This window comes from Pithys albifrons, chromosome 29 (assembly GCF_047495875.1).
Source record: "Pithys albifrons albifrons isolate INPA30051 chromosome 29, PitAlb_v1, whole genome shotgun sequence".
Classification (NCBI taxonomy): Eukaryota; Metazoa; Chordata; class Aves; order Passeriformes; family Thamnophilidae; genus Pithys; species Pithys albifrons.
Window position 1 is genome coordinate 3089300 of NC_092486.1, and position 27969 is coordinate 3117268.

At 49.8% G+C, this 27969-nt stretch overlaps 1 protein-coding gene across 2 annotated transcripts; it reads left to right on the forward strand.

Moving 5' to 3' along the window:
* The first annotated feature begins 8249 nt into the window (after window positions 1–8249).
* Window positions 8250–25200, forward strand: ENTPD4 (ectonucleoside triphosphate diphosphohydrolase 4). 2 transcript variants are annotated; one of them, XM_071579205.1, is made up of 13 exons: window positions 8250–8321; window positions 9278–9389; window positions 11855–12025; window positions 13050–13255; window positions 14775–14925; window positions 15013–15116; window positions 16486–16545; window positions 17602–17756; window positions 19340–19506; window positions 20526–20850; window positions 21637–21722; window positions 23725–23886; window positions 24102–25200. In XM_071579205.1, the coding sequence occupies exons 2-13, from the start codon at window positions 9382–9384 to the stop codon at window positions 24328–24330; spliced, it is 1824 nt and encodes a 607-aa protein (XP_071435306.1). In that variant the 5' UTR covers window positions 8250–8321; window positions 9278–9381; the 3' UTR covers window positions 24331–25200. The 2 variants fall into 2 exon arrangements, with proteins under 2 accessions (XP_071435306.1, XP_071435307.1); XM_071579206.1 differs by having other exon boundaries at window positions 17602–17732.
* Window positions 25201–27969: the final 2769 nt, after the last annotated feature.

Here is a 27969-nt window from a genome sequence, read left to right on the forward strand (position 1 = left end):
GCAAGTCTGGACCTCATTCCCAGAACCATCCCAAGCTCCAAGGGGCAACATCACCCTCAGGAGATGTCCTGGAAAAGGATCCTCTGGCACCAACCTGGTTTTTCCTGCCCATCAGTCCCCAATTTGTGCTTCTCCTGGGAATAAAGATCCATGGGGAAATATCCTCTGCTTGGAAACCTGAGGAGTTCCAGTTATTTTTTTATCTCCAGGAACACCAACAAACAACTTTGTTTTGTCTTCGGGGTGGACTGACCCACTTTGGGAACACCAGCACAAGGGTTTGAAGCCTCCCTGAGGTGCTGGTGGGGAAACTGGAGCTGATGACCACCCACTTTGGGAATACCAGCACAAGGGTTTGAAACCTCCCTGAGGTTCTGGTGGGGAAACTGGAGCTGATGACCACCCCCTTTGGGAACACCAGCACAAGAGTATGAAGCCTCCCTGAGGTTCTGGTGGGGAAACTGGAGCTGATGACCCACTTTGGGAACACCAGCACAAGAGTATGAAGCCTCCCTGTGGTTCTGGTGGGGAAACTGGAGCTGATGACCACCCACTTTGGGAACACCAACACAAGGGTTTGAAGCCTCCCTGTGGTTTTGGTGGGAAAACTGGAGCTGATGACCCACTTTGGGAACACCAGCACAAGGGTTTGAAACCTCCCTGAGGTGCTGGTGGGGAAACTGGAGCTGATGACCACCTTTGGGAACACCAGCACAAGGGTTTGAAGCCTTCCTGTGGTTCTGGTGGGGAAACTGGAGCTGATGACCCCCTTTGGGAACACCAGCACAAGGGTTTGAAGCCTCCCTGAGGTGCTGGTGGGGAAACTGGAGCTGATGACCCCCTTTGGGAACACCAGCACAAGGGTTTGAAACCTCCCTGAGGTTCTGGTGGGGAAACTGGAGCTGATGACCCACTTTGGGAACACCAGCACAAGGGTTTGAAACCTCCCTGAGGTTCTGGTGGGGAAACTGGAGCTGATGACCCCCTTTGAAACACCAGCACAAGAGTATGAAGCCTTCCTGAGGTTCTGGTGGGGAAACTGGAGCTGATGACCCCCTTTGGGAACACCAGCACAAGGGTTTGAAGCCTCCCTGAGGTGCTGGTGGGGAAACTGGAGCTGATGACCCCCTTTGGGAACACCAGCACAAGGGTTTGAAACCTCCCTGAGGTTCTGGTGGGGAAACTGGAGCTGATGACCCACTTTGGGAACACCAGCACAAGGGTTTGAAACCTCCCTGAGGTTCTGGTGGGGAAACTGGAGCTGATGACCACCCACTTTGGGAACACCAGCACAAGGGTTTGAAACCTCCCTGAGGTTCTGGTGGGGAAACTGGAGCTGGAAAATCAAGGAATTATTAATCCAAACTCAGAGCAGGGATTATGTGCCTTTTTTTTTCCAAGACAAAGTGGTTGGAGCCCATCAGAGTTAAACAACTCACCCATGAGAGGAGGAGGTGGCAAAGAAGGATCATCCCCAGCTTTAAACACATTCCAGCATATTTTTTTTCCTGCCAATGAATCACCAAGGAATTGGTTTTACAGCCAGGTCTGTACAGAACAATCACCACAGGGGGTGGGATTGATGCCAGGGAAAGTCACCAGTGAAGAAAATTAGAGGGAAAAAACAAGCCTTGCTGATGCTCCAGGGGGATCATTCCCACCCCAAACCAGCCCAAAGGGGTAAAACCAGCCCTGCTGATGCTCCAGGGGGGTCATTCCCACCCCAAACCAGCCCAAAGGGGTAAAACAAGCCCTGCTGATGCTCCAGGGGGTCATTCCCACCCCAAACCAGCCCAAAGGGGTAAAACCAGCCCTGCTGATGCTCCAGGGGGGTCATTCCCACCCCAAACCAGCCCTGTCACTGCCCCAAAGCCACCCAAAAAAACCTCCAGCCCTTTCCCATTTTATGCAACCTCCGAGGTAAAGGTGGAGGCTCCAGGAATTTGCCCTCTGGGTTTTGTTTCAGTGCTCACATAATCCGACCTAATTTCCCATTCCCGGGTGGGAGAGGCAGTGCCTGATGTGTGTAATTAAACCTGCTTGGGGATTATTTCCTGGACCAAAGGTGGTTTCTTGGGTTGGTTGTTGCTTTTATTTTTTTTTTTCTCTCCAACTTGTCTTTCTGGTTTGAAGCCCTGAGGAAACAATGGGAAGGTGCAGCAGGTGCTGGTGGTGCTTTCAGGATGGACTGGTGGGACTGGGCAGAGGGGGCTGGGAGGAGCTCACCAGGGTTGGGGATGGATCTCCTTTGGGGTTAGGGCTTTTGTTCTAGGAAAATTAGATCCAAAAAAGAGGGAGAAACCCTGAGTTGTGGTTCAGGGAATGGAAATTTGGAGAAGAGAAAGTCACGTGGAGACCACAGAGCAGCTTTTCAGTGCTTAGAGGGGCTCCAAGAGAGCTGGAGAGGGACTTTGGACAAGGGCTTGGAGTTCCAGGACAAGGGGAATGGCTTCAAACTGACAAAGGGATAGATGGGATATCAGGAAGGAATCCTGCCCTGGGAGGGTGGGAAGGGGCTGGGATGGGATTCCCAGAGCAGCTGTGGCTGCCCCATCCCTGGGAGTGTCCAAGACCAGGCTGGAGTGACCTGGGACAGTGGGAGGTGTCTCTGGGACAGTGGAAGGTGCCCCTGGGACAGTGGGAGGTGTCCCTGGGATAGTGGGAGGTGTCCCTGCCCAGGGCAGGGGTGGCACTGGATGATTTTGAAGGTCTCTTCCAACCCAAATCATTCCATGATTCCATGTGCTGGTTTAGATGGGATATTGGGAAGGAATCCTGCCCTGGGAGGGTGGGAAGGGGCAGGATGGGATTCCCAGAGAAGCTGTGGCTGCTCCATCCCTGGGAGTGTCCAAGGCCAGGCTGGAGCCCTCTGGGACAGTGGGAGGTGTCCCTGGGACAGTGGAAGGTGCCCCTGCCCAGGGCAGGGGTGGCACTGGATGATCTTTAAGGTCCTTCCCAACCCAAACCATTCCAGGTTTCCAGGCTCCTGCTCTGCCTCCTCACATGATCTTGGTCAAATTGTTTAATTGTGATGAGCTTCACCACTTCATCTGGGCAGGGTTTTCACAGAATCCCAGACTGTTCTGGGCTGGAAGGACCCCCAAGGATCATCGAGTCCAACTCTTCAGTCAATGACCCACACAGGGGATTGAACCCCTGGCCTTGGCATTGTTACAGCCAAGTTTAACCAACTGAGCTGATCTCAGGGTCTGTTTTGTGTGATTGAAAGTGCCAAAAAGGCTGCAATGGGGGCTCTGCAGTTGGGCTTGGGGCTGCTGGGCAGTCTGAGGAAAAAACAGAGAAAAAACCAGCTTTATCCCCCCCCAAAACCAGGTGGGCGTTGAGCCACCTCTACAACTCTGAAAGGGGAAAAGGGACCTTTTTAAATGAATAAACACAGAATCAAAGAATCACAGAATGGATTGGGTTGGAAAAGCCCTCTGAGATCATCAAGTCCAACCCTTGGTCCAACTCCAGTCCCTTTACCAGATCATGGCACTCAGTGCCACGGCCAAGCTCAGGTTCAAACCCTCCAGGGATGGGGAATCCACCCCCTCTCTGGGCAGCCCATTCCAATCCCTGAGCACTCTCTCTGCAAAGAATTTCTTTCTGCTCTCCAACTTCAATTTCCCCTGGCAGAGCTTGAGCCCATCGTGCCCCCTTGTCCTATTGCTGAGTGCCTGGGAGAAGAGACCAACCCTCACCTGGCCAGAACTTCCCTTCAGGGAGTTCCAGACAGTGCTGAGGTCACCTCTGAGCCTCCTCTTCTCCAGGCTGAACACCCCCAGCTCCCTCAGCCTCTCCCCACAGCACTTGTGCTCCAGTCCCTTCTCCAGCCTCGTTGCTCTTCTCACTTGGGTTGGAAGAGACCTCTGAGATCATCAAATCCAACCCTTGATCCAACCCCACTGGGATCACTCTGGCACTCTGTGCCCTGGGCTGGTGATCACAGTGGGGTTGGATCAAGACATGTTGGATTCTCTGTCCCTGGAGGTGTTTCAGAGGACACTCAGTGCCACCTCCAGTCCCTTCTCCAGCCTCGTTGCTCTTCCCTGGCCCCGCTCCAGCCCCTCAATCTCTTTCCTCAACTGAGGGGCCCAGAACTGAACACAACACTCAACACACGCAGGAACGGCCAGCTGGGAGACCCAGCTGAGCTTTCCCTCCTCCTCCTCCTCCTCCTCCTCCTCCACATCCCCCTCGCCCCGATCGGGGCTGTTCCCCCCGATCAGCAGCGCCAGCCCCGGCCGGTCCCGTATCGGTCCCTCCCGGGCGCGGTGCCCGCCGATAGCGGGCAGGGCGCGGTGGGTGGGTGGGCACGGTGGGCACGGTGCTCCCCCCAGATAGGGGCACCACCCCTCGCACACCTTGCCCGGGCTCTCAGGGGTGTCCTGGAGTTGGTTTCTCCTTGGAAACCCCCCGATTCCCAAATCCTGCTGTGCGTCTTTCCCCAACTCGGTGAATTCCCGCGGCTTTATCCCAAATTCCCAAACAAATCATTGACGCTTGGAAAAAAACCACAATCCAAAGCACAATCCCGGCAGGAGAAGCAGCAGCCGGTGGGAAGGTTTTACTCCTCCCGCTGATAGGAGGAGTGAAAAGGATGGAATGAAACATCCCACGGCCATTCCCGCTGTTTTCCCGGCTGCGGAGCGCGGGCAGCTGGAAAGAATTAGCACCAAACCCAAGGCGCACATTCCTGTTCCTCCCCGGCTCCGTCCTGGGCCGCCTCCACACTCACGCACCGGGGGGGTCAGCAGCGGAGCGCAAGTTTTCCCAGTTTTCCAGGATTTTTGACCGGCCCAGAGCAGTCCCTGGGCAGAGCTCGCCGGGACACAAAAACCCAACAAACCCCTCTCAGAGCAGCCGCTTTGGTTGCGGGCTCTGATGGCGCTGACGGCTTTTGGCCTTTCCCTTTTTCCTTTCCTTTCTTTCCCTTTTCCCTCCGCTTTTTCCTTTCCTTTCTTTCCCTTTTTCTTTTCCCTTTTTTCTTTCCTTTCTTTCCCATTTTTCTTTCCCTTTTTCCTTTCCTTTTTCTTTCCCTTTCTTTCTCTTTTTCCTTTCCCTTTCCTTTCTTTCCCTTTCTCTTTTCCCTTTATCCTTTCCTTTCTTTCCCTTTCTCTTTTTCCTTTCCTTTTGCCTTTCCTTTCTTCCCTTTCTCCTTCCCCTTTTTCTTTTCCTTTCTTTCCCTTTTCCTTCCCCCTTTTTCCTTTCCCTTTTCTTTCTTTCCTTCCTTTCCCTTTTTCATTTCCCTTTATCCTTTCCTTCCTTTCCCCTTTTTCCTTTCCCTTTTTCCTTTCCCCTTTTTCCTTTCCCCTTTTTCCTTTCCTTTCTTTCCCTTTGTCCTTTCCCTTTTCCCTTTCCTTTCTTTCCCTTTTCCTTTCCCCTTTTTGCTTTTCTTTCTTTCCCTTTTTCTTTCTCTTTTCTTTCCCCTTTCCCTTCTCCCTCCCCTTCCTCTTCCCCTTCCCCACCAAATCCCAGAGTGCAAAATCCCGTGTGAAAATCCCAACATGCAAATCCCAGAGTGCAAAATCCAGTGCCCGAATCCAGTGTCCAAATCTGTGAGGGCAGGAGGAAGGAACGGGAATGGGGATGGGAAAGGGAATGGGAATGGGAAAGGGAATGGGAGTGGGGATGGGAATAGGAATGGGGATGGGGATGGGAATGGGGATGGGGATGGGGATGGAAGCGGGAATGGGACAGGGAATGGGACAGGGACTGGGACTGGGAATGGGACTGGGAATGGGACTGGGAATGGGAGTGGGAATGGGACAGGGAATGGGAGTGGGAATGGGACAGGGAATGGGACTGGGAATGGGACTGGGAATGGGAGTGGGAATGGGACTGGGAATGGGAGTGGGAATGGGACAGGGAATGGGAATGGGAATGGGAGTGGGAATGGGACAGGGAATGGGAATGGTAATGGGAGTGGGAGTGGGGATGGGAATGGGACTGAGAACGGGACTGGGACTGGGACTGGGAATGGGACTGGGAATGGGACAGGGAATGGGAATGGGAATGGGACAGGGAATGGGACAGGGAATGGGAGTGGGAATGGGAGAAGGACAGGGAATGGGAGTGGGAATGGGACTGGGAATGGGAATGGTAATGGGAGTGGGAGTGGGGATGGGAATGGGACTGAGAACGGGACTGGGACTGGGAATGGGACTGGGAATGGGACTGGGAATGGGGGGAGCAACTCCAGCCCGTCCCTCCTGCCGGCGGATTGGACTTCCCAAAATCACCCAGCGCATCCCTTATCCCTGGAAAAGCAGGAAACCCTCGGGAGATGCCGCAGCCCCTCCGGCCCCGCCGTGGTGCCCACCGGGATGCCCCGAGCCCACCCCGGGGTGCCCCAGGGCAGGGAGAGGGGCAGTCCCTGCCCCCTGCCCGGCTGGGCCGGGCGCTTATTCCCGACGTGAATTCCCTTTTCCCTTCCCTCAGGAATGTCGTGGGCACGAGCGGTGCTGCCACTCAGTGGCGACACTGGAGGGTTCCCTTGGCACGGGGAGGCTTTTCCTGCCTTATTTGGGGTCCAATTCATCCATTTCTTCCTTGGATAATAAATATTTCTGTATTTATTCCAACTGCTGCAACACCCCTCTGTATTTATGTATTTGTATTTTTATATCTTTATATCTTTTTATATTTACATTTTTATATATTAGCACATTTACATATTTTATATATTAGCACATATACATATTTTATATATTTTTATATTTTTTATATTTTTATATTTTTATATATATTTATATATTTATATATTTATATATTTTATAGTTTATATATTTATATATTTATATATTGGCATATTTATTTATATATTTATATTTTATATAGTTGCATATTTACATAATTTTACGTATTTACATAATTTTACGTATTTTTACATATTTTTATATTTTTATATATTATATGCTTAAATATTTGTATATTTTATATTTTTATTTATTTATATTTATCTACGTATATTTATATATTTATATATTGGTATGTTTATTTATATATTTATATATTTATATTTTTACATATTTACATATTTTATATATTTTTATATTTTAATATATATTTATATATTTAAATACTTATATATTTTATATTTTTATATATTTATATATATTTATATATTTATATTTCTATATCGACATATTTATTTATATATTTGTATATTTATATATTTACATATTTTATATATTTTATATTTTTATATATTTATATTTATATTCATATATTTATATATTGACATATTTATTTATATATTTTATATATAATATATTTACATATTTACATATTTTATCTATATTTACATATTAAAAATTATATATTTATATATTTATATATTTATATATTTATATTTATATATTTATATATTGACATATTTATTTATACATTTATATATAATATATTTACATATTTACATATTTTATCTATATTTAGATATTTCAAATTTATATATTTTATATTTTTATATATTTATATTTATATATTTATATTTATCTATTTACTCTAGACATATTTATTTATATATTTATATATTGACATATTTATTTATATATTTATATATTGACATCTTTATTTACATATTTATATATTGACATCTTTATTTACATATTTATTTACATATTTATATATTGACATATTTATATATTGTCATATTTCTATATTTATATATCGACATATTTATAGCTATAAACTTAAACACAATAAAATATCGAGATATTTACAGCTATAAATTGGATCTATTCAAAAACACCAACACACAGCTATAAACACAACATATTTAAAAATACTGACTTTCCATCTATTAATCTTATATATATACGTATATTTTATATATAAACACATCTCGAGGCATTTACAGCTTTAAATTTCAGATATTTCAAACCATTGACACACTCACAGCTATAACATATACAATAAATAATATATATAATATAATATATAATATATAATATATATAACTAACAACAAATTCTGTATATTTCAAACTCTTGACCTATTTACAGCCATAAAATTTTATATATTTCAAAATACGGGACGTATTTATAGCCACAAGTTGCCATTTCCACGCTAAAATTCTGGTTTTAGAGCGATATTTAAACCCTTTTTATTTCGCGCGCTTTCAGCCTCTAGGCCACGCCCCCTCTGAGGCCACGCCCATCGCGGTGATCACGCCCACCCCCGTGGCCACGCCCACCGGGGATTCCCTTTCCCGATCCCGCCGTGTGACGTCACCCCCGCGCGCGCTCGCGCCACGTCCGGCGTCGCACCCGGAAGTGGCGCGGGGGGTGTTCGGTTGCCATGGGGAGGTCTTGGAGGTGACGTGAGGGGAAAAAATGGGAATGGGAATGGGAAATAGGAATGGGAATGGGAATGGGAACGGCCGGGAGGGCAGCGGGATGTAGGGAGAGCCGGGCCGGGGCCTGCGGGGTGGAGGCTGCTGTGGGGGTGAGGGGGAGGCCTGTCCCCTCCCTGTCCCCAAATCCATCCCCTCCCTGTCCCCAAATCCATCCCCTGCCTGTCCCCAAATCCATCCCCTCCCTGTCCCCAAATCCATCCCTTCCCTGTCCCCAAATCCATCCCTTCCCTGTCCCCAAATCCATCCCCTCCCTGTCCCCAAATCCATCCCCTCCTTGTCCCCAAATCCATCCCTTCCCTGTCCCCAAATCCATCCCCTCCTTGTCCCCAAATCCATCCCTTCCCTGTCCCCAAATCCATCCCCTCCGTGTCCCCAAATCCATCCCCTCCCTCTCCCCAAATCCATCCCCTCCTTCTCCCCAAATCCATCCCCTCCCTGTCCCCAAATCCATCCCCTCCGTGTCCCCAAATCCATCCCCTCCCTGTCCCCAAATCCATCCCCTCCCTGTCCCCGTGTCCATTCCCTCCCTGTCCCCAAATCCATCCCCTCCCTGTCCCTTGTCCATGATCTCCAGGTGTGATCCCATCCCCTGAGCTCCAGGTGGGATTCCATCCAATAATCTCCAGGTGGGATCCCATCCAATAATCTCCAAGTGGGATCCCATCCCTGAGCTCCAGGTGGGATCCCATGCCCTGAGCTCCAGGTGGGATCCCATCCAATAATCTCCAGGCAGGATCCCATCCCTGAGCTCCAGGTGTGATCCCATCCTCTGAGCTCCAGGTGGGATCCCATTCCATGAGCTCCAGGTGGGATCCCATCCCCTGAGCTCCAGGTGGGATCCCATCCCTGAGCTCCAGGTGGGATCCCATCCCTGAGGCCTGGGCAGGGATCCAGCTGTGCCTTCCTTTCCCTCAGGCCCAGGGCAGGGATGGCTCTGGGGACACTGGACGTGCCGTGTCCCTCCAGGCTCACCGGGTGACTCTCCAGCCCCTGCTGCTCTGCCCTGCCCCGAGCCCAGAATGGGCAGGTAAGAATCCCTGAGGAACTGCCAGGCTAAACTGGAATGTCTTTGGAGTGAAGGATTCAGAGGTGGGAGTAGAGTCTTGAGTAGGGTCAACACAGGGTGTTGTGGAATCCTGGAATGGGTTGGGTTGGAAGGGAACTTGAAATTGTCCCATTTCACCCCCTGCCCTGGGCAGGGACACCTCCCACTGTCCCAGGGACACCCCCACTGTCCCAGGGTCACCCCCACTGTCCCAGGGTCACCTCCCACTGCCCCAGGGACACCTCCCACTGTCCCAGGGACACCCCCACTGTCCCAGGGACACCCCCACTGTCCCAGGGTCACCTCCCACTGCCCCAGGGACACCTCCCACTGTCCCAGGGACACCTCCCACTGTCCCAGGGTCACCTCCCACTGTCCCAGGGTGCTCCAGCCTGGCCTTGGGCACTTCCAGGGATGGAGCAGCCACAGCTTCTCTGGGAATCCCATCCCATCTCTCCCCACCCTCACAGCCAGGAATTCCTTCCCAGTATCCCCCCCAGCCCTGCCCTCTGCCAGTAGGAGCCATTCCCTGTGTCCTATCCCTCCATCCTTTGTTCCAAGTTCCTCTCCAGCTCTTGGAGTCCCTTCAGGCCCTGGAAGGGGCTCTCAGGTCTCTCTGGGAATCCCATCCCATCCCTCCCCACCCTCCCAGCCAGGAATTCCTTCCCAGTATCCAACTGAGTCAGTTTTCCAGTAGGAGCCGTTCCCTGTGTCCTGTCCCTCCATCCCTTGTCCCCAGTCCTTCTCCAGCTTCTGGAGCCCCTTCAGGCCCTGGAAGGGGCTCTCAGGTCTCTCTGGGAATTCCATCCCATCCCTCCCCACCCTCCCAGCCAACAATCCCTTCCCAATATCCCACCTCACCCCACTCCCTGCCAGTTGAAATCCATCCCAGTGCCAGTTGAACCCCAAGTCTTTCAGCTGCCTCTGGGCTGGAGCTGAGGAGGGGCTGAGACCCCCAGAGCTGCTGGTGGGACGGAGCTGGAGCTGCCAGGGATGGGCAGGAGCCCTGGAATGGGCTGGGATGGAGGGACCTTGAAGGTCACCCAGTGCCACCCCTGCCCTGGGCAGGGACACCTCCCACTGTCCCAGGGACACCTCCCACTGTCCCAGGGGCCTCCAGCCTGGCCTTGGACACTCCCAGGGATGGAGCAGCCACAGGTTTTCTGGGAATTCCATCCCAGGCCCTCCCAGGGAGGAATTCCTTGTGCTGGTCTTTGTTAACCAAGCCCTGTATATACATATAAGGATATACAGATACAGGGTGTGTATAGAGGGGTATATATAATTATAACATCATTTAATAGATATTTTCTGTAATTTTAATACATAATTATAACATTATATATATATATATATGTCATAGAATCATCTGGGTTGGAAAAGAACTCTGAGATCAAGTCCAACCCTTGATCCAACCCCACTGTGATCACCAGCCCAGGGCACAGAGTGCCCTGGGCTGGTGATCACAGTGGGGTTGGATCAAGATGTGGTGGATTCTCCCAGTGGGGTTGGATCAAGATGTGGTGGATTCTCACTCAGTGCCACATCCAGTCTCATCTTAAACACCTCCAGGGATGGGGAATCCACCCCCTCTCTGGGCAGCCCATTCCAAGGCCTGACCACCCTGTCTGCAAAGAATTCCCTCCTGAGATCCAACCCAAACCTGCCCTGGCACAGCTTAAGGCCGTGCCCTCTTCTGCCATTGCTGGTTGTGTGGGAGAAGAACCCAACCCCCCCTGGGTCCAACCTCCTGTCAGGCAGTTCCAGACAGTGCTGAGGTCACCTCTGAGCCTCCTCTTCTCCAGGCTGAACACCCCCAGCTCCTTCAGCCTCTCCCCACAGCACTTGTGCTCCAGTCCCTTCTCCAGCCTCGTTGCTCTTCTCTTCTCCGTTGGGTTGGAAGAGACCTCTGAGATCATCAAATCCAATCCTTGATCCAACCCCACTGGGATCACTCTGGCACTCTGTGCCCTGGGCTGGTGATCACAGTGGGGTTGGATCAAGATGTGGTGGATTCTCACTCAGTGCCACTTCCAGTCTCATCTTAAACACCTCCAGGGATGGGGAATCCACCCCCTCTCTGGGCAGCCCATTCCAATCCCTGAGCACTCTCTCTGCAAAGAATTTCTTTCTGCTCTCCAACTTCAGTTTCCCCTGGCAGAGCTTGAGCCCATCGTGCCCCCTTGTCCTATTGCTGAGTGCCTGGGAGAAGAGACCAACCCCCACCTGGCCACAACTTCCCTTCAGGCAGTTCCAGACAGTGCTGAGGTCACCTCTGAGCCTCCTCTTCTCCAGGCTGAACACCCCCAGCTCCCTCAGCCTCTCCCCACAGCACTTGTGCTCCAGTCCCTTCTCCAGCCTCGTTGCTCTTCTCACTTGGATTGGAAGAGACCTCTGAGATCATCAAATCCAGTCCTCCCCTGTCTCACTGTCCCTCTGCCCTGCAGGCTCAGCATCTCGTGCCTGCTGCCAGCCTCCTGGCACTTCAGCCTGGCACCCGTGGGGTGCCCGCGGCCGCTGCGGCAGGCGCTGCTGGTGGGCGCCGTCCTGGCACTGCTCTACTGCTCCCTGCTCCTGCTGCGCGGCACACACGGCCGTGGCACCGGCAGCTGGCACAGGTGAGGGGCACCACGTGGGGCTGGGCTGGGAGGGAGGCAGGGATGGTGGGGGTGGTGGTGATGCCATACAGGGTACCACGTGGAGCTGGGCTGGGAGGGAGGCAGGGATGGTGGTGGTGATGGTGATGCCATGCAGGGTACCACATGGAGCTGGGCTGGGAGGGAGGCAGCACTGCTGGGGATGGTGGTGGTGGTGGTAATGGTGGTGCCAGACGGGGCTTACAGGAGGGCACCACGTGGTGGATTCTCCATCAGTGCCACATCCACAGAAATCACAGAATCACAGAATGGATTGGGTTGGAAAAGCCCCCCGAGATCATCCAGTCCAACCCTTGATCCAACCCCACTGTGGAGTTTGGATCAAGACGTGGTGGATTCTCACTCAGTGCCACATCCTTAGAATGACAGAATGGATTGGGTTGGAAAAGCCCCCTGAGATCATCAAGTCCAACCCTTGATCCAACCCCACTGTGATCACCAGCCCAGGGCACTGAGTGCCCTGGGCTGGTGATCACAGTGGGGTTGGATCAAGACATGGTGGATTCTCCCTCAGTGCCACATCCACAGAATCACAGAATGGATTGGGTTGGAAAAGCCCTCCAAGATCATCCAGTCCAACCCTTGGTCCAACTCCAGTCCCTTTACCAGATCATGGCACTCAGTGCCACGGCCAAGCTCAGGTTCAAACCCTCCAGGGATGGGGAATCCACCCCCTCTCTGGGCAGCCCATTCCAATCCCTGAGCACTCTCTCTGCAAAGAATTTCTTTCTGCTCTCCAAAATCAGTTTCCCCTGGCAGAGCTTGAGCCCATCGTGCCCCCTTGTCCTATTGCTGAGTGCCTGGGAGAAGAGACCAACCCCCAGCTGGCCACAACTTCCCTTCAGACACATTGCAGGAGGTGGCACTGAATGACCTTCAGGGTCCTTCCCAACCCAAACCATCCTGGGACTCTCTGAAAACTGTAATTCCCAGGATGGAAACATTGAGTTCACTGTTGGGGGTTCAACAATTCCCATTTTCCCAGATATCTGGCCCGAGTGACCGACACAGAAGCCACGGACACCACCAACCCCAAGCTGAACTACGGCATCGTGGTGGACTGTGGGAGCAGCGGCTCCCGGCTCTTCGTGTACTGCTGGCCCCGGCACAACGGCAACCCCCACGACCTGCTGGACATCAAGCAGATGAGGGACAGCAACAGGAAACCCGTGGTCATGAAAATTAAACCAGGTATGCTGGAAACAAAGTCATTTTTGAAGGGCTGGAGAGGAGCCAGAGAAGAGCAACGAGGCTGGAGAAGGGACTGGATGTGGCACTGAGTGTCCTCTGAAACACCTCCAGGGACAGAGAATCCAACATGTCTTGATCCAACCCCACTGGGATCACCAGCCCAGGGCACGGAGTGCCAGAGTGATCCCAGTGGGGTTGGATCAAGGGTTGGATTTGATGATCTCAGAGGTCTCTTCCAACCCAAGTGAGAAGAGCAACGAGGCTGGAGAAGGGACTGGCTGTGACACTGAGTGTCCTCTTAAACACCTCCAGGGACAGAGAATCCAACATGTCTTGATCCAACCCCACTGTGATCACCAGCCCAGGGCACTCTGTGCCCTGGGCTGGTGATCACAGTGGGGTTGGATCAAGTCGGGGTTGGATCAAGTCATGGTGATCCCAGTGGGGTTGGATCAAGGGTTGGATTTGATGATCTCAGAGGTCTCTTCCAACCCAAGTGAGAAGAGCAACGAGGCTGGAGAAGGGACTGGAGCACAAGTGCTGTGGGGAGAGGCTGAGGGAGCTGGGGGTGTTCAGCCTGGAGAAGAGGAGGCTCAGAGGTGACCTCAGCACTGTCTGGAACTGCCTGAAGGGAAGTTGTGGCCAGGTGGGGGTTGGTCTCTTCTCCCAGGCACTCAGCAATAGGACAAGGGGGCACGATGGGCTCAAGCTCTGCCAGGGGAAATTGAAGTTGGAGAGCAGAAAGAAATTCTTTGCAGAGAGAGTGCTCAGGGATTGGAATGGGCTGCCCAGAGAGGGGGTGGATTCCCCATCCCTGGAGGGTTTGAACCTGAGCTTGGCCGTGGCACTGAGTGCCATGATCTGGTAAAGGGACTGGAGTTGGACCAAGGGTTGGACTTGATGATCTCAGAGGGCTTTTCCAACCCAATCCATTCTGTGATTCTCTGATTTTTAAGGTGGTTTTCTGGGTAATTTCGTCCCCCAGCGTTGCTTTTCAAGCCCTGCATGGAGGACATTTAGGATAGTGGAGCATGGAGCTCATCCAGATTTCTTTTGTTGGGGTTTAAAGGCTGAAACAGGGCAGGGGGAGAGGCTTCTCCATGGATAAACCAGTTGCTGGTTCAGTTCTAATTTAACTTTATTCCTCTTTATTCAGTCAATAAATAATTGGCTTCAAATCAATGAATTGGCTTCAAATAGATCTATTTGAACCACTGTCATGGGTTGAGCCAAACCCACAACAACCACTTAAATAAATAATTATATAATAATCATATCAAAAGGTGTTATATCTAATACAAGTTTTCCTTTGGTGTTTAGAGGACCATTCAGTGTGAATTTCATTCTTATTTTCCACAGTTGATTTCTCCTGTTTGGCTTTGGGTTTGCAGAGAGATGTTGGTAACTGGGGTGTTTCCAGACTGGCTTATTCATTTTTCTCTGCTTGTTGGTGCTTGAGATTTTCCAGGAAATGCCCCAACCTTGAGTTCCTTCACTTCCATGTTGTTTTTTTCCCCAGGAATTTCTGAGTTTGCCAACAATCCTGACAAAGTCAGTGATTACATCTCCCCACTGCTGAGCTTTGCTGCTGAGCACGTGCCACGTGCCAAGCACAAGGAGACCCCCCTGTACATCCTGTGCACTGCAGGGATGAGGATCCTGCCTGAGAGGTGAGAGGCTGCCTTAGTTTGGGGGGTTTGGAGCAACAATCCTGGTGGCTTTGACTGTTCCCAACCACTATCCATGGAATTTTGCAGCCAACAAAAGGCCATACTCGAAGATCTGCTCACTGATATCCCTGTGCAGTTTGATTTCCTCTTCTCTGACTCACATGCAGAGGTGATTTCAGGGAAACAGGAAGGTAAGGGAACTTTTCCAGGGTATTTTTGGGGGGCTTTTTAAAATTCTGCATTGCTTGAGAGCCCTTTTTCCTCCCTAGCAGCACAAGGAGTGTGGAGCTGCTCAGTGTGGAACTGCTCAGCTCCTGCTCAGTGTGGAGCTGCTCAGCTCCTGCTCAGTGTGGAACTGCTCAGTGTGGAGCTGCTCAATGTGGAACTGCTCAGCTCCTGCTCAGTGTGGAGCTGCTCAGCTCCTGCTCAGTGTGGAACTGCTCAGTGTGGAGCTGCTCAGTGTGGAACTGCTCAGCTCCTGCTCAGTGTGGAGCTGCTCAGCTCCTGCTCAGTGTGGAACTGCTCAGTGTGGAGCTGCTCAATGTGGAACTGCTCAGCTCCTGCTCAGTGTGGAGCTGCTCAGTGTGGAGCTGCTCAGTGTGGAACTGCTCAGTGTGGAATTCCTCAGTGTGGAACTGCTCAGTGTGGAACTGCTCAGTGTGGAACTGCTCAGTGTGGAGCTGCTCAGCTCCTGCTCAGTGTGGAGCTGCTCAGTGTGGAGCTGTTCAGTGTGGAGCTGCTCAGTGTGGAACTGCTCAGTGTGGAGCTGCTCAGTGTGGAGCTGCTCAGTGTGGAACTGCTCAGTGTGGAGCTGCTCAGTGTGGAGCTGCTCAGTGTGGAGCTGTTCAGTGTGGAGCTGCTCAGTGTGGAGCTGTTCAGTGTGGAGCTGCTCAGTGTGGAGCTGCTCAGTGTGGAGCTGCTCAGCTCCTGCTCAGTGTGGAACTGCTCAGCTCCTGCTCAGTGTGGAGCTGCTCAGTGTGGAACTGCTCAGTGTGGAGCTGCTCAGCTCCTGCTCAGTGTGGAACTGCTCAGTGTGGAGCTGCTCAGCTCCTGCTCAGCTCCTGCTCAGCTCCTGCTCAGCTCCTGTCATCTTCTAACTTGTCTAAATATTTTCTAAAGAACAGTGAAAAAACTGGGCTGGGTTTAGCAGGAATTTAATCCATTTTCTTAGGGAGGGGGCAGGATAAAGCACAACATTCCTGATGGACTGAAGAAGAAGCTTTGCAGGGTGAAATGATTCCTAAGAGAGAGATATTGATGTGAACAGCTCACTAAAGGCTTAAATTCACTTTAAGATCCAACATGCTTAATTTCTTTAAAAATTAAGACATCAGACTGTCTTAATACATTAAATTAAGACTTTTATCATCAGCTTGACCTGGGAGAGAAGGACTGGAGTGACTTGTCAGGATTTCTCCAGAAATGTTTAACTTCTAAATATTTTCTCTAATAAAATATGAGCTGTAAAGTACCTTATATTGGAAAAACCCATCTCTTTGTTTTTAAGTTGATATTCAAGCTATTCCTGAAATGTCCCAATCTGTTCTTTTACACATGCAGGAGTCTATGCCTGGATTGGCATCAACTTTGTCCTTGGAAGGTTTGAACACACAGATGATGGTGAGTGTCTGAATTGGGAGGGGGGTGTTGGGAGGGACTTGGAAATCAATTCCTGTGCTTTCAGTGCCTGATTCTTTGGACAGATGTTGGTGACTGGGGTGTTTTCAGCCAGATACTGGTGATCAGTTGGGTTGGAAAAGCCCTCTGAGATCATCAAGTCCAACCCTTGGTCCAGCTCCAGTCCCTTTACCAGATCATGGCACTCAGTGCCATGGCCAAGCTCAGGTTCAAACCCTCCAGGGATGGGGAATCCACCCCCTCTCTGGGCAGCCCATTCCAATCCCTGAGCACTCTCTCTGCAAAGAATTTCTTTCTGCTCTCCAACTTCAATTTCCCCTGGCAGAGCTTGAGCCCATCATGCCCCCTTGTCCTATTGCTGAGTGCCTGGGAGAAGAGACCAACCCCCACCTGGCCACAACTTCCCTTCAGGCAGTTCCAGACAGTGCTGAGGTCACCTCTGAGCCTCCTCTTCTCCAGGCTGAACACCCCCAGCTCCCTCAGCCTCTCCCCACAGCACTTGTGCTCCAGTCCCTTCTCCAGCCTCGTTGCTCTTCTCACTTGGGTTGGAAGAGACCTCTGAGATCATCAAATCCAACCCTTGATCCAACCCCACTGGGATCACTCTGGCACTCTGTGCCCTGGGCTGGTGATCACAGTGGGGTTGGATCAAGACATGTTGGATTCTCTGTCCCTGGAGGTGTTTCAGAGGACACTCAGTGCCACATCCAGTCCCTTCTCCAGCCTCGTTGCTCTTCTCTGGCCCCGCTCCAGCCCCTCAATCTCTTCCCTGAACTGAGGGGCCCAGAACTGAGAGCTCTGTGGGTCTCATTCTGTGCCCTGTGCCCTGCAGAGGAGGAGCCCAGGTTGGAGGTGCCCATCCCAGGCACTGAGCACCAGGAGTGTGTGTTCTGTAAGAGCACTGTGGGTCTCATTCTGTGCCCTGTGCCCTGCAGAGGAGGAGCCCAGGGTGGAGGTTCACATACCAGGCACTGAGCACCAGGAGTCTGTGCTCTGTGAGAACTCTGTGGGTCTCATTCTGTGCCCTGTGCCCTGCAGAGGAGGAGCCCAGGGTGGAGGTTCACATCCCAGGCACTGAGCACCAGGAGTCCATCCTCAGGAAGAGGACCGTGGGTATCCTGGACATGGGCGGAGTGTCCACCCAGATCGCTTATGAAGTCCCTAAAACTGTAAGCTTTGCCTCCTCACAGCAGGTTATTATCTGTGCAACTTTCCTCTTTGCCTTTTGAGTTATTTTAATGCATATTCCTTTTGTTTTTCTTCTTTGTTCTGAGTCCTCCATCCCATCACATTCCCCAAGCAAGGCCCGAGACGGTGACACGAGTCCTCCACCAGCTAAGAAATTCATTTGTGTTTTGTTCACCCTTCCATTACCATAATCTGCCACTCATTTGGGAGTTTTATTCTTTGTGTGTGTGTGTGCATGTTTAGTTTTAAATCTGTTATGCTTAAAAAAATTATGTTCTGGAGCTTAGAAACCAAAACTATGTGGTGGTTCTTATGTAAGAACTTACATAACGATGACTTTGTCCTCTTAAGTTGTGTTGGGAGAGACTGAATTAGCAGGACATGGGGGTGCCAGGTCTGTTTAATTATCACCTACAACACCCTCAGCACAGTTCAGCTCTGGGAGGATGCAAATTGCTTTGTTACAAGCCTTAAATGGAACAGAAATTGCTCCAACTCCCCTGAGTTTTAGAGCAATTCCTGCATTTTTGAAGCTGAACCTCCCAATAAATTCACTGAGGATTAAAAAGTAACAACAGGATCAAACCCCCCTGTTTGGACTCTCAGTGCACTGTTACAATGATGTATTTATTGATTTTCTTTAAAGTCTTCCTGTGAAATGATGTGTTTTCATGATTGCAGGTTTTAATAACTTCAGACAGGGGATGAGACAAAGAATTTGGGCTGTTAAATATTTAGATCCAGAGCAAATTACCCCAGTCAAAGGTGAACTGGGAATAAGGATGACAACTGATGGTTTTATCTGAACATAAAGTGCCATAAAGTGGGAATTTTGGCCATGAAACCTGTCCTGGCACTCACTTAGAAGTGGGAGCATTGAGTTCAGTGGCCACAACACACATTTTTTCATGAGAGAAGATACTTGAGCTGGTCCTGGTCTTTGGAGTTCCTGGAGTGTCAGTAGGGCCAGTGAGTTCTCTGCAGTTCCTTGGGCTCTCCTATGAAGCAGGAGGTGATGTCCTTGTTTTTGTACATGTGGGAGATGATCATCCCTGAGGAAAAATCTGGAAATATTTGGGTTGTAAAGAATTGGAAGGAGTTCCCAGGGCAGTAGTGGAGTCAAATCCCTGGAAGTGTTAAAAAACATGTGGATGTGGCACTTGGGGATGTGGTGAAGGTGATGATGGGTTGATGTTCTTATAGGTCTTTTCCAACCTGAATTCCCTGATTCTGGGATTCTGTGTTGAAGCAAAACAGATGAGTGAGGAATGAAGTTCAGAGATGTCAAAGACACCCAGTTATTTTAGGTCCTGGTTGACCTGTGAGAAGCAAAACAGATGAGTGAGGAATGAAGTTCAGAGATGTCAAAGACACCCAGTTATTTTAGGTCCTGGTTGACCTGTGAGAAGCAAAACAGATGAGTGAGGAATGAAGTTCAGAGACACCCCATTGTTTTAGGTCCTGGTTGACCTGTGAGAAGCAAAACAGATGAGTGAGGAATGAAGTTCAGAGATGTCAAAGACACCCCGTTGTTTTAGGTCCTGGTTCATCCTGTTCCCACCTTACCTTGGTGCTTGTGTTGCTGCAGGAGGAAGTGGCCAAAAACCTCCTGGCAGAGTTCAACCTGGGCTGTGATGCCCATCACACCGAGCACGTCTACAGGGTCTACGTGGCCACATTCCTGGGATTTGGAGGGAATGCAGCCCGGCAGAGATACGAGGACAGCCTGTTTGCCAGCACAGTGCTCAGGAACAGGTACCTGGGTGCCCTCCTGGGGCTTCACCCACCTGGGGGTGGCTGCCCCACCCCTGGCAGTGCCAGCAGGGAGCACCCTGGCACAGTGGGAGGTGTCCCTGCCCCATGGCAGGGGGTGGTGCTGGGTGATTTTAAGGTCACTCCCACCCCAAACCAGTCTGTGCTGTGGGTTCTTGTGCTGGTTTAAAGGTGAACCTGCAGGAGAAATGAACCCACCACAAACAGATTATAAATCAGAGTTCCAATTTAATACCAATATTGCAATCAATGCAATGGCACAAAGAGCAATTGGGTTTAACCCCCAAGCCCAGCAGTCTAACCCAGCCCCCTGGGGCACAAACACAGGGGGGTTTGGTGGCCCCTGTGCTGAGCCCCACGTGGTTCCCCCGAGGCCAAAGGCAAAGGAGGGGACAAAGCTGTTGGTGCAGATGATGGCAGAGTCTGGTGGAGAGTGGGGGGCTCCTCCTGTGCAGGGTCTGCTCCTGCTGTGGATGCCAGGAGTGGTGCCAGAGGTGCCCAAAGGCCAAGATTGTCTCCCCTCAGGTTTGGGTGGGAGCCCCCAGTGCCTCCCCCAGGGCAGGGAGTTCCACACTGGGGGATCTGACTCTGGCACTCAGGGGGGATTTTGGACTCGTTGCTGGCCCCTGAGCAGAGCTGAGCCCTCAGGTGGGTGTGGAGGTGCCAAGGAGTCCCTGCAGGGCAGTTCTCCCAGCTCCTCTGCCAGGCTTCTTTCCCAGCCAGCTCCCAGCCTGAGGGCTCAGCTGTGCCCTGGGCAGCTGCTGCCAATGGGCCCTTGGGAACAGTTGCTGGGCAATGGTCCAGAGGGTTTAGAATGCCCAGCTTTGGTCACACCCACACTGGGACAAACTGGGCCCACCTGCTCAACTGGGACAGTTCTGGGCTCAGGAACCCCCTCACTGACACAAATTTCCAGAGCTGGGGGTTCTCCACCTGGGGGGGGTTTGGTTGGTGCTTTTGGATCTCAGTGTTTCTGACCTTCATTTTGCTCTTCCCCACAGACTGCTGGGCAAACAGACTGGCCTGAGCTCTGATTCCCCCTTCCTGGATCCCTGCCTGCCCCTGGATGCTCAGGATGAGATCCAGCAGAACGGGCAGGTCCTGCACTTGAGGGGAACAGGAGACTTCCAGCTGTGCCGGGAGCTCCTCCAGCCCTTCATGAACAAGACCAATGAGACCCAAACCTCCTTGAATGGGGTTTACCAACCTCCTGTGCACTTCCAGAACAGTGAATTCTATGGATTCTCTGAGTTCTACTACTGCACAGAGGATGTACTGAGGATGGGAGGAGATTACAATGCTGCTAAATTTGCTAAAGCTGCAAAGGTAAAATGTTCTGGAGGTAAATTTTCTAATTCAAACCATCTCTCGAGAAGAATTTTGTTCCAAATGTCTTTGCAAGTTTCTTTCAAGGTTCCAAATCCTTTTGCCCTGCAATGAACCCTCACAGTGCATGTCTGGAGTTTCCTGGCCTAGTGGAAGGTGTCCCTGCCCATGGCAAAGGGTATAACTGGATAATTTGAAGCTCCTTTCCAACCCAAACCATCCCACAATTCCATGGTTGGGTTTTCTTTTGGAATATTTTAAGGAACAACAGTAAAATTTGCTTTAGAGGGATTGGGATTTGTGGTATCAAGTTCCAGCAGAACTGCTTTTAATGGGAAAATCCATCCTGCTTCCACCCCTTGCTTCTTTTCAGGAATGTCTTAATCATTAAAAAAAGATCCTTTTCCTCTTGCTTTGTACATTTTGTGCCAGTTTTTTCCAGGTGTTGCTCCCAAAGGGATGGATCTATTTTGGACAGTTAAAACCACAGCACAAAGCAGAAGAATAAGACAATTTTTCAATGCCCCAAAACCAGCTGGTGTATTTTCCACCTCCAAGCACATGCCCAAAGGGTTTCAGTGCTCCTGAATATGAATTTCACCACAAATTCCAAGTGGGGATCAAAACCTTACAGGAAACACCATGAAATTTGTGCTGTGATTGTACTGAGTGCCAGGGAAGCTGTTTGGGTGTTCCAGAGCACCTTACCTGGTGGCATTTTTTCTTTTTGGAGGCAGAGGCACTTCTGCAATGTTTATTTTCCTTCCTTTTTTTGTTGCCTTGCAGGATTATTGTGCCACTAAGTGGTCTGTCCTCCGGGAGCGCTTTGACCGTGGTCTTTATGCCTCACATGCTGATCTGCACAGACTGAAGTGAGTGGTTGTGTTTGCACAGCAAACTCACCCCTGCAGAGCTGCCAAACCACCCACTTAGTGAATTCAGGCACTCCAAGTGGGAATAAAACCTTTCAAAAGTGCTGCTAATTATGGGGCTGGTTGTGCCCTGGGAGGCTGTAGGTGCTGAGCTGACCTTCTCCTGCTGCTCCTCACCTTCTCCTGCTGTTCCTGAGCTTCTCCTGCTGTTCCTCACCTTCTGCTGTTCCTCACCTTCTGCTGTTCCTCACCTTCTCCTGCTGTTCCTCACCTTCTCCTGCTGTTCCTGAGCTTCTCCTGCTGTTCCTCACCTTCTCCTGCTGTTCCTCACCTTCTCCTGCTGTTCCTGAGCTTCTCCTGCTGTTCCTGAGCTTCTCCTGCTGTTCCTGAGCTTCTCCTGCTGCTCCTCACCTTCTCCTGCTGTTCCTCACCTTCTCCTGCTGTTCCTGAGCTTCTGCTGCTGTTCCTGAGCTTCTCCTGCTGTTCCTGAGCTTCTCCTGCTGTTCCTGAGCTTCTCCTGCTGTTCCTGAGCTTCTCCTGCTGTTCCTGAGCTTCTCCTGCTGCTCCTCACCTTCTCCTGCTGTTCCTCACCTTCTCCTGCTGTTCCTGAGCTTCTGCTGCTGTTCCTGAGCTTCTCCTGCTGTTCGTGAGCTTCTCCTGCTGTTCCTCACCTTCTCCTGCTGCTCCTCACCTTCTCCTGCTGCTCCTCACCTTCTCCTGCTGTTCCTCACCTTCTCCTGCTGCTCCTCACCTTCTGCTGCTCCTCACCTTCTGCTGTTCCTCACCTTCTCCTGCTGCTCCTCACCTTCTGCTGTTCCTCACCTTCTCCTGCTGTTCTTCACCTTCTCCTGCTGCTCCTCACCTTCTCCTGCTGCTCCTCACCTTCTCCTGCTGCTCCTCACCTTCTCCTGCTGTTCCTCACCTTCTCCTGCTGTTCCTCACCTTCTCCTGCTGCTCTGAGCTTCTCCTGCTGCTCCTCATCTTGTCCTGCTCTTCCTCACCTTCTCCTGCTGCTCCTCACCTTCTCTAGCAGGCCCAGGGCAGTGACCCTTCCCCTGGACTCTGCCTTGGGGAGGCCACACCTTGAGTGTTGTGTTCAGTTCTGGGCCCCTCAGTTGAGGCAAGAGATTGAGGGGCTGGAGCGGGGCCAGAGAAGAGCAACGAGGCTGGAGAAGGGACTGGATGTGGCACTGAGTGTCCTCTGAAACACCTCCAGGGACAGAGAATCCAACATGTCTTGATCCAAGCCCACTGTGATCACCAGCCCAGGGCACAGAGTGCCAGAGTGATCCCAGTGGGGTTGGATCAAGGGTTGGATTTGATGATCTCAGAGGTCTCTTCCAACCCAAGTGAGAAGAGAAGAGCAACGAGGCTGGAGAAGGGACTGGAGCACAAGTGCTGTGGGGAGAGGCTGAGGGAGCTGGGGGTGTTCAGCCTGGAGAAGAGGAGGCTCAGAGGTGACCTCAGCACTGTCTGGAACTGCCTGAAGGGAAGTTCTGGCCAGCTGGGGGTTGGTCTCTTCTCCCAGGCACTCAGCAATAGGACAAGGGGGCACGATGGGCTCAAGCTCTGCCAGGGGAAATTGAAGTTGGAGAGCAGAAAGAAATTCTTTGCAGAGAGAGTGCTCAGGGATTGGAATGGGCTGCCCAGAGAGGGGGTGGATTCCCCATCCCTGGAGGGTTTGAACCTGAGCTTGGCCGTGGCACTGAGTGCCATGATCTGGTAAAGGGACTGGAGTTGGACCAAGGGTTGGACTTGAGGATCTCAGAGGGCTTTTCCAACCCAATCCATTCTGTGATTCTGTGGATGTGGCACTGAGGGAGAATCCACCACATCTTGATCCAACCCCACTGTGATCACCAGCCCAGGGCACAGAGTGCCAGAGTGATCCCATTGGGGTTGGATCAAGGGTTGGACTTGATGATCTCGGAGGGCTTTTCCAACCCAATCCATTCTGTGATTCTGTGATGATTCCTCACCTCTCCCACTCTTCCTGCTGCAGGTACCAGTGCTTTAAGTCAGCCTGGATGTACGAGGTGTTCCACAGTGGCTTCTCCTTCCCTGTGAGTTACAGCAACCTGAAGACAGCCCTGCAGGTCTATGACAAGGAGGTTCAGTGGACCCTGGGGGCGATTCTGTACCGAACACGCTTCTTACCTTTGAGGTACCTCTTCTTCTCTCCAGAGCCTGGGAAGAGCCTTTGGGTGGGAGTTTTGGGAAGGGAAGAGCATGGTGGTACCTCAAATAAACCCTATTCTGCTCCACTCCTCACTGTTACACTCACTATTCAACCCACAGGCTCTAAACCCTGTGGTGAAATAACTCAAACATTGAATTTCGCCTCTGAATTATTTCCGTTATCCCTTTGCTGCTTTCCAGAGACATCCAGCAAGAAAACTTCCGTGGAAGTCACTCCCACTGGAGGAGCTTCTCCTTTGTTTACAATCACTACTTGTTTTTTGCCTGTTTCCTGGTTGTCCTGCTCTCCATCCTGCTCTACCTGCTCCGGCTCCGGCGCATCCACCGGCGGATGCTCCGCAACGGCTCCTCTCCCTCCCTCTGGATTGAGGAAGGTCTCCCACCACAGAAGATGGCAGGGCCCTTATGAGAGGCTGAGATGGAGAGGTTTTTCCTTGGACTTGTTAACACAAAAAGCCATTTTTGCCTCAGGGTTCTTCCTTTTTTTGTCCCTTTGAAACCATTGGAGAAGGAAAATGGCCCAGCAAGGCTTGGGGGTCACCGTGGCTTGGTCTGGGAGACAATAACCTGCCAAAAATGACTTTGATTTCAATATTGCACTTTTGGTGTGTCATGGGATGAGCCAAAGCTTGTTGTGAGCACCTGAATAGAGTGAATGTGAATCCTCCCCCTTTGGGTGAGGCTGGGAAATCCCAGGATGAATGAGATGGGGTTTTTTTTTTCCCAGATTCCAGGACTGATATCACTTGACTTCTCAATCTTGAGTCTCAGTCAAAGGAAAGGAAATGCAGGGTTTTCAGAAGCAGAAAGAAAACATCCTTTTAGGACAGTTTTGTGGGATTTTAGGACAGTTTTGGGGAATTTTAGGACAGTTTTGGGGGATTTTAGGACAGTTTTGTGGGATTTTAAGACAGTGTTTTGTGGGATTTTCCATTCCATACTGTGATGGAGGAGAAAAATCTCTTGCACCCAATGCTGTGCTTCCAAAAACTGCTCCAATAATTCCTCTTTCCTTCTGGCAGTTCCCCCTTTTGTCTTGGAAGCTTCATCCTCCTGGTGACACAAATCACTCCTTTTAAATCCTTTATTTCTGCTTCATAATCATGCAGAGATTCCCCAGAGACTCCAACGAGGGGAAGAGAACTGGAAAACCTTTTGTTTCATGCACAGTGTCTTTCTTTTTCTGAGTCTTCTGATCTGTTAATTTATATTTTATTTAAAACTGTTCATTTTACTTGAAGGTAAATTTGTCCATGATTAAAAGTGGGATTTTTATGAACCTTTGGTGTGTGGGTATTTTATTGCACAGTGTCACATTTGCATCCAACTGGCAAAAGTTCCTTTTAACAGGTGGGAATGTGCTGGAAAATGGGATATTTTTATTATTAGAGAACTAGATATGTTGATTTTTTATCATAATTTAAAAATCTGGACACTCTGAACTGTTTTATTCTCCTTTTTTGAGGAAATTTAACTGAACTGCACCTAAATTTGGGTGTTAAATTTCCTGCTCTTTCCAACCAGTGTCTGGGTTGGAATCAGAAAAATTCAGTTCATTTGGGGGGAGAATTTCCAAGTGGAATCTTTAAGTGAACGTTCCAAAAAGCATCTTCCTTTTGTAAAGGATGTTTTTGTAGCTGAAGACTCAAAGCACTGAGAGCACCTGAGTGGAAGGCCCAGCTGAGAGTGAGGGATGAGACAACCCCCCCTCTGTTCTGGGGGTGGAACTGGGCACAGACTGTGGCACTCCTGATAAGAATTATCAGAAAACTGGCACTGCCTGTTGCTGCAGAGCCTGAATTTCCTGGTTTTGAGCTGCCTGAGATTCTCATTTCAGGCTCAGATAAAGAAGGAGAAGGGAGAGGAAGTGGCTGGCAAAATCCAGGCACATGCCAAGGGTCTCCTGGCAGAAGAGAAAGAGTCTCAAAGGCCATAAAAGAGCCATTAACAACCTGATAAAATCATTAAAAATACCATTTACAAAGGTGGATGTTGCAGCCCTAAAACAGAATTTCCTTTTAGATGCTGCAGTGAGGTGAGAAGCACAGAACCCCTGAATGCTTTGGGTGGGAAGGGGCATTAATGCCCACCCAGTGCCCACCCCTGAGTGGGCAGAGACACCTCCCACTGCTCCAACCCCAACCCGGCCTTGGAATGAGGGACGGGGGAGGAATATTGTGGTCAACACTAAACCCAGCTGGCCCTGAAGGGCTTGAGGAGTTGGATCTGAAATCCCCTGGGATGAAGGAGAAAATAAAAAGGGAGGAAATAAAAAGGGAGGAAATGAAAAGGGAGGAAATAAAATGGAGAAAATAAAAAGGGAGAAAAGGGAGAAAATGAAAAGGGAGAAAATGAAAAGGGAGGAAATAAAAAAGGAGAAAATAAAAAGGGAGAAAATAAAAAGGGAGAAAAGGGAGAAAATGAAAAGGGAGAAAAGGGAGAAAATGAAAAGGGAGAAAATAAAAAGGGAGAAAAGGGAGAAAATAAAAAGGGAGAAAATAAAATGGAGAAAATAAAAAGGGAGAAAAGGGAGAAAATAAAAAGGGAGAAAATAAAATGGAGAAAATAAAAAGGGAGAAAAGGGAGAAAATGAAAAGGGAGAAAATAAAAAGGGAGAAAATAAAAAGGGAGGAAATAAAAAGAGAGAAAAGAGAGAAAATAAAAAGGGAGGAAATAAAAAGAGAGAAAAGAGAGAAAATGAAAAGGGAGAAAATAAAAAGGGAGAAAATGGAAAGGGAGAAAATAAAAAGGGAGAAAATAAAAAGGGAGAAAAGGGAGAAAATGAAAAGGGAGAAAATAAAAAGAGAGAAAAGGGAGAAAATGAAAAGGGAGAAAATAAAAAGGGAGAAAAGGGAGAAAATGAAAAGGGAGGAAATGAAAAGGGAGGAAATAAAAAAGGAGAAAATAAAAAGGGAGAAAATATAAAGGGAGGAAATGAAAAGGGAGAAAATAAAATGGAGAAAATAAAAAGGGAGAAAAGGGAGAAAATGAAAAGGGAGAAAATGAAAAGGGAGAAAAGGGAGAAAATAAAAAGGGAGAAAATAAAAAGGGAGAAAAGGGAGAAAATTAAAAGGGAGAAAATGAAAAGGGAGAAAATAAAAAGGGAGGAAATAAAAAAGGAGAAAATAAAAAGGGAGAAAATAAAAGGGGAGGAAATAAAAAGGGAGAAAATAAAAAGGGAGAAAAGGGAGAAAATGAAAAGGGAGGAAATAAAAAGGGAGAAAATAAAAAGGGAGAAAATAAAAAGGGAGGAAATGAAAAAGGAAGGAAATAAAAAGGGAGGAAATAAAAAGGGAGGAAATAAAAAGGGAGAAAATAAAAAGGGAGAAAATGAAAAGGGAGAAAAGGGAGAAAATGAAAAGGGAGAAAATAAAAAGGGAGAAAATGAAAAGGGAGACAATAAAAAGGGAGAAAAGGGAGAAAATGGAAAGGGAGAAAATAAAAAGGGAGGAAATGAAAAAGGGAGGAAATAAAAAGGGAGAAAATGAAAAGGGAGAAAATAAAAAGGGAGAAAAGGGAGAAAATGAAAAGGGACCACCCACCCCTGGCCAGGGAAACACAATTCCTTGGGGAGCCTCAGCACCCTCTTTCACTGCCTGTTCTGGGCTCACATTCCCAAACCACGATGGGAATGTTGATCTGTTTGGGTTTGTTGCTGCATTAACATGTTTTATTTTCTTTCTCCTGTGGCCCAGGTCCTTTCTCCAGGCCCATTAGGGCACTCAGGGGGCACAGAGGGCACTGCCCTCTGACCCCTCCCAGTCACCTGGAACGGGCAGGTGAGTGACACCAAAACTTTGCCCTTCGTGGCCTCTTAAATGGATCACTCTCCTTTCTGGTGGTGTGTTTTTGTGTGTGGAAAACGTTCAAACAAGCCCAAAGGTGGCCCCTAATGGAAGAGACCAGAGCAGGTCCCTGGGAAAGGCAGGGAATGATGGAGAGGACGTGGCTCCTCTGGGAACAGCCTTGGAAAGCAAAGGGTGTGCAGTCCCTGCAGGCCGAGGGAGGGGGCCGGGGAGCAGCAGTGGCTGCTGCAGTTTGGGGCAGG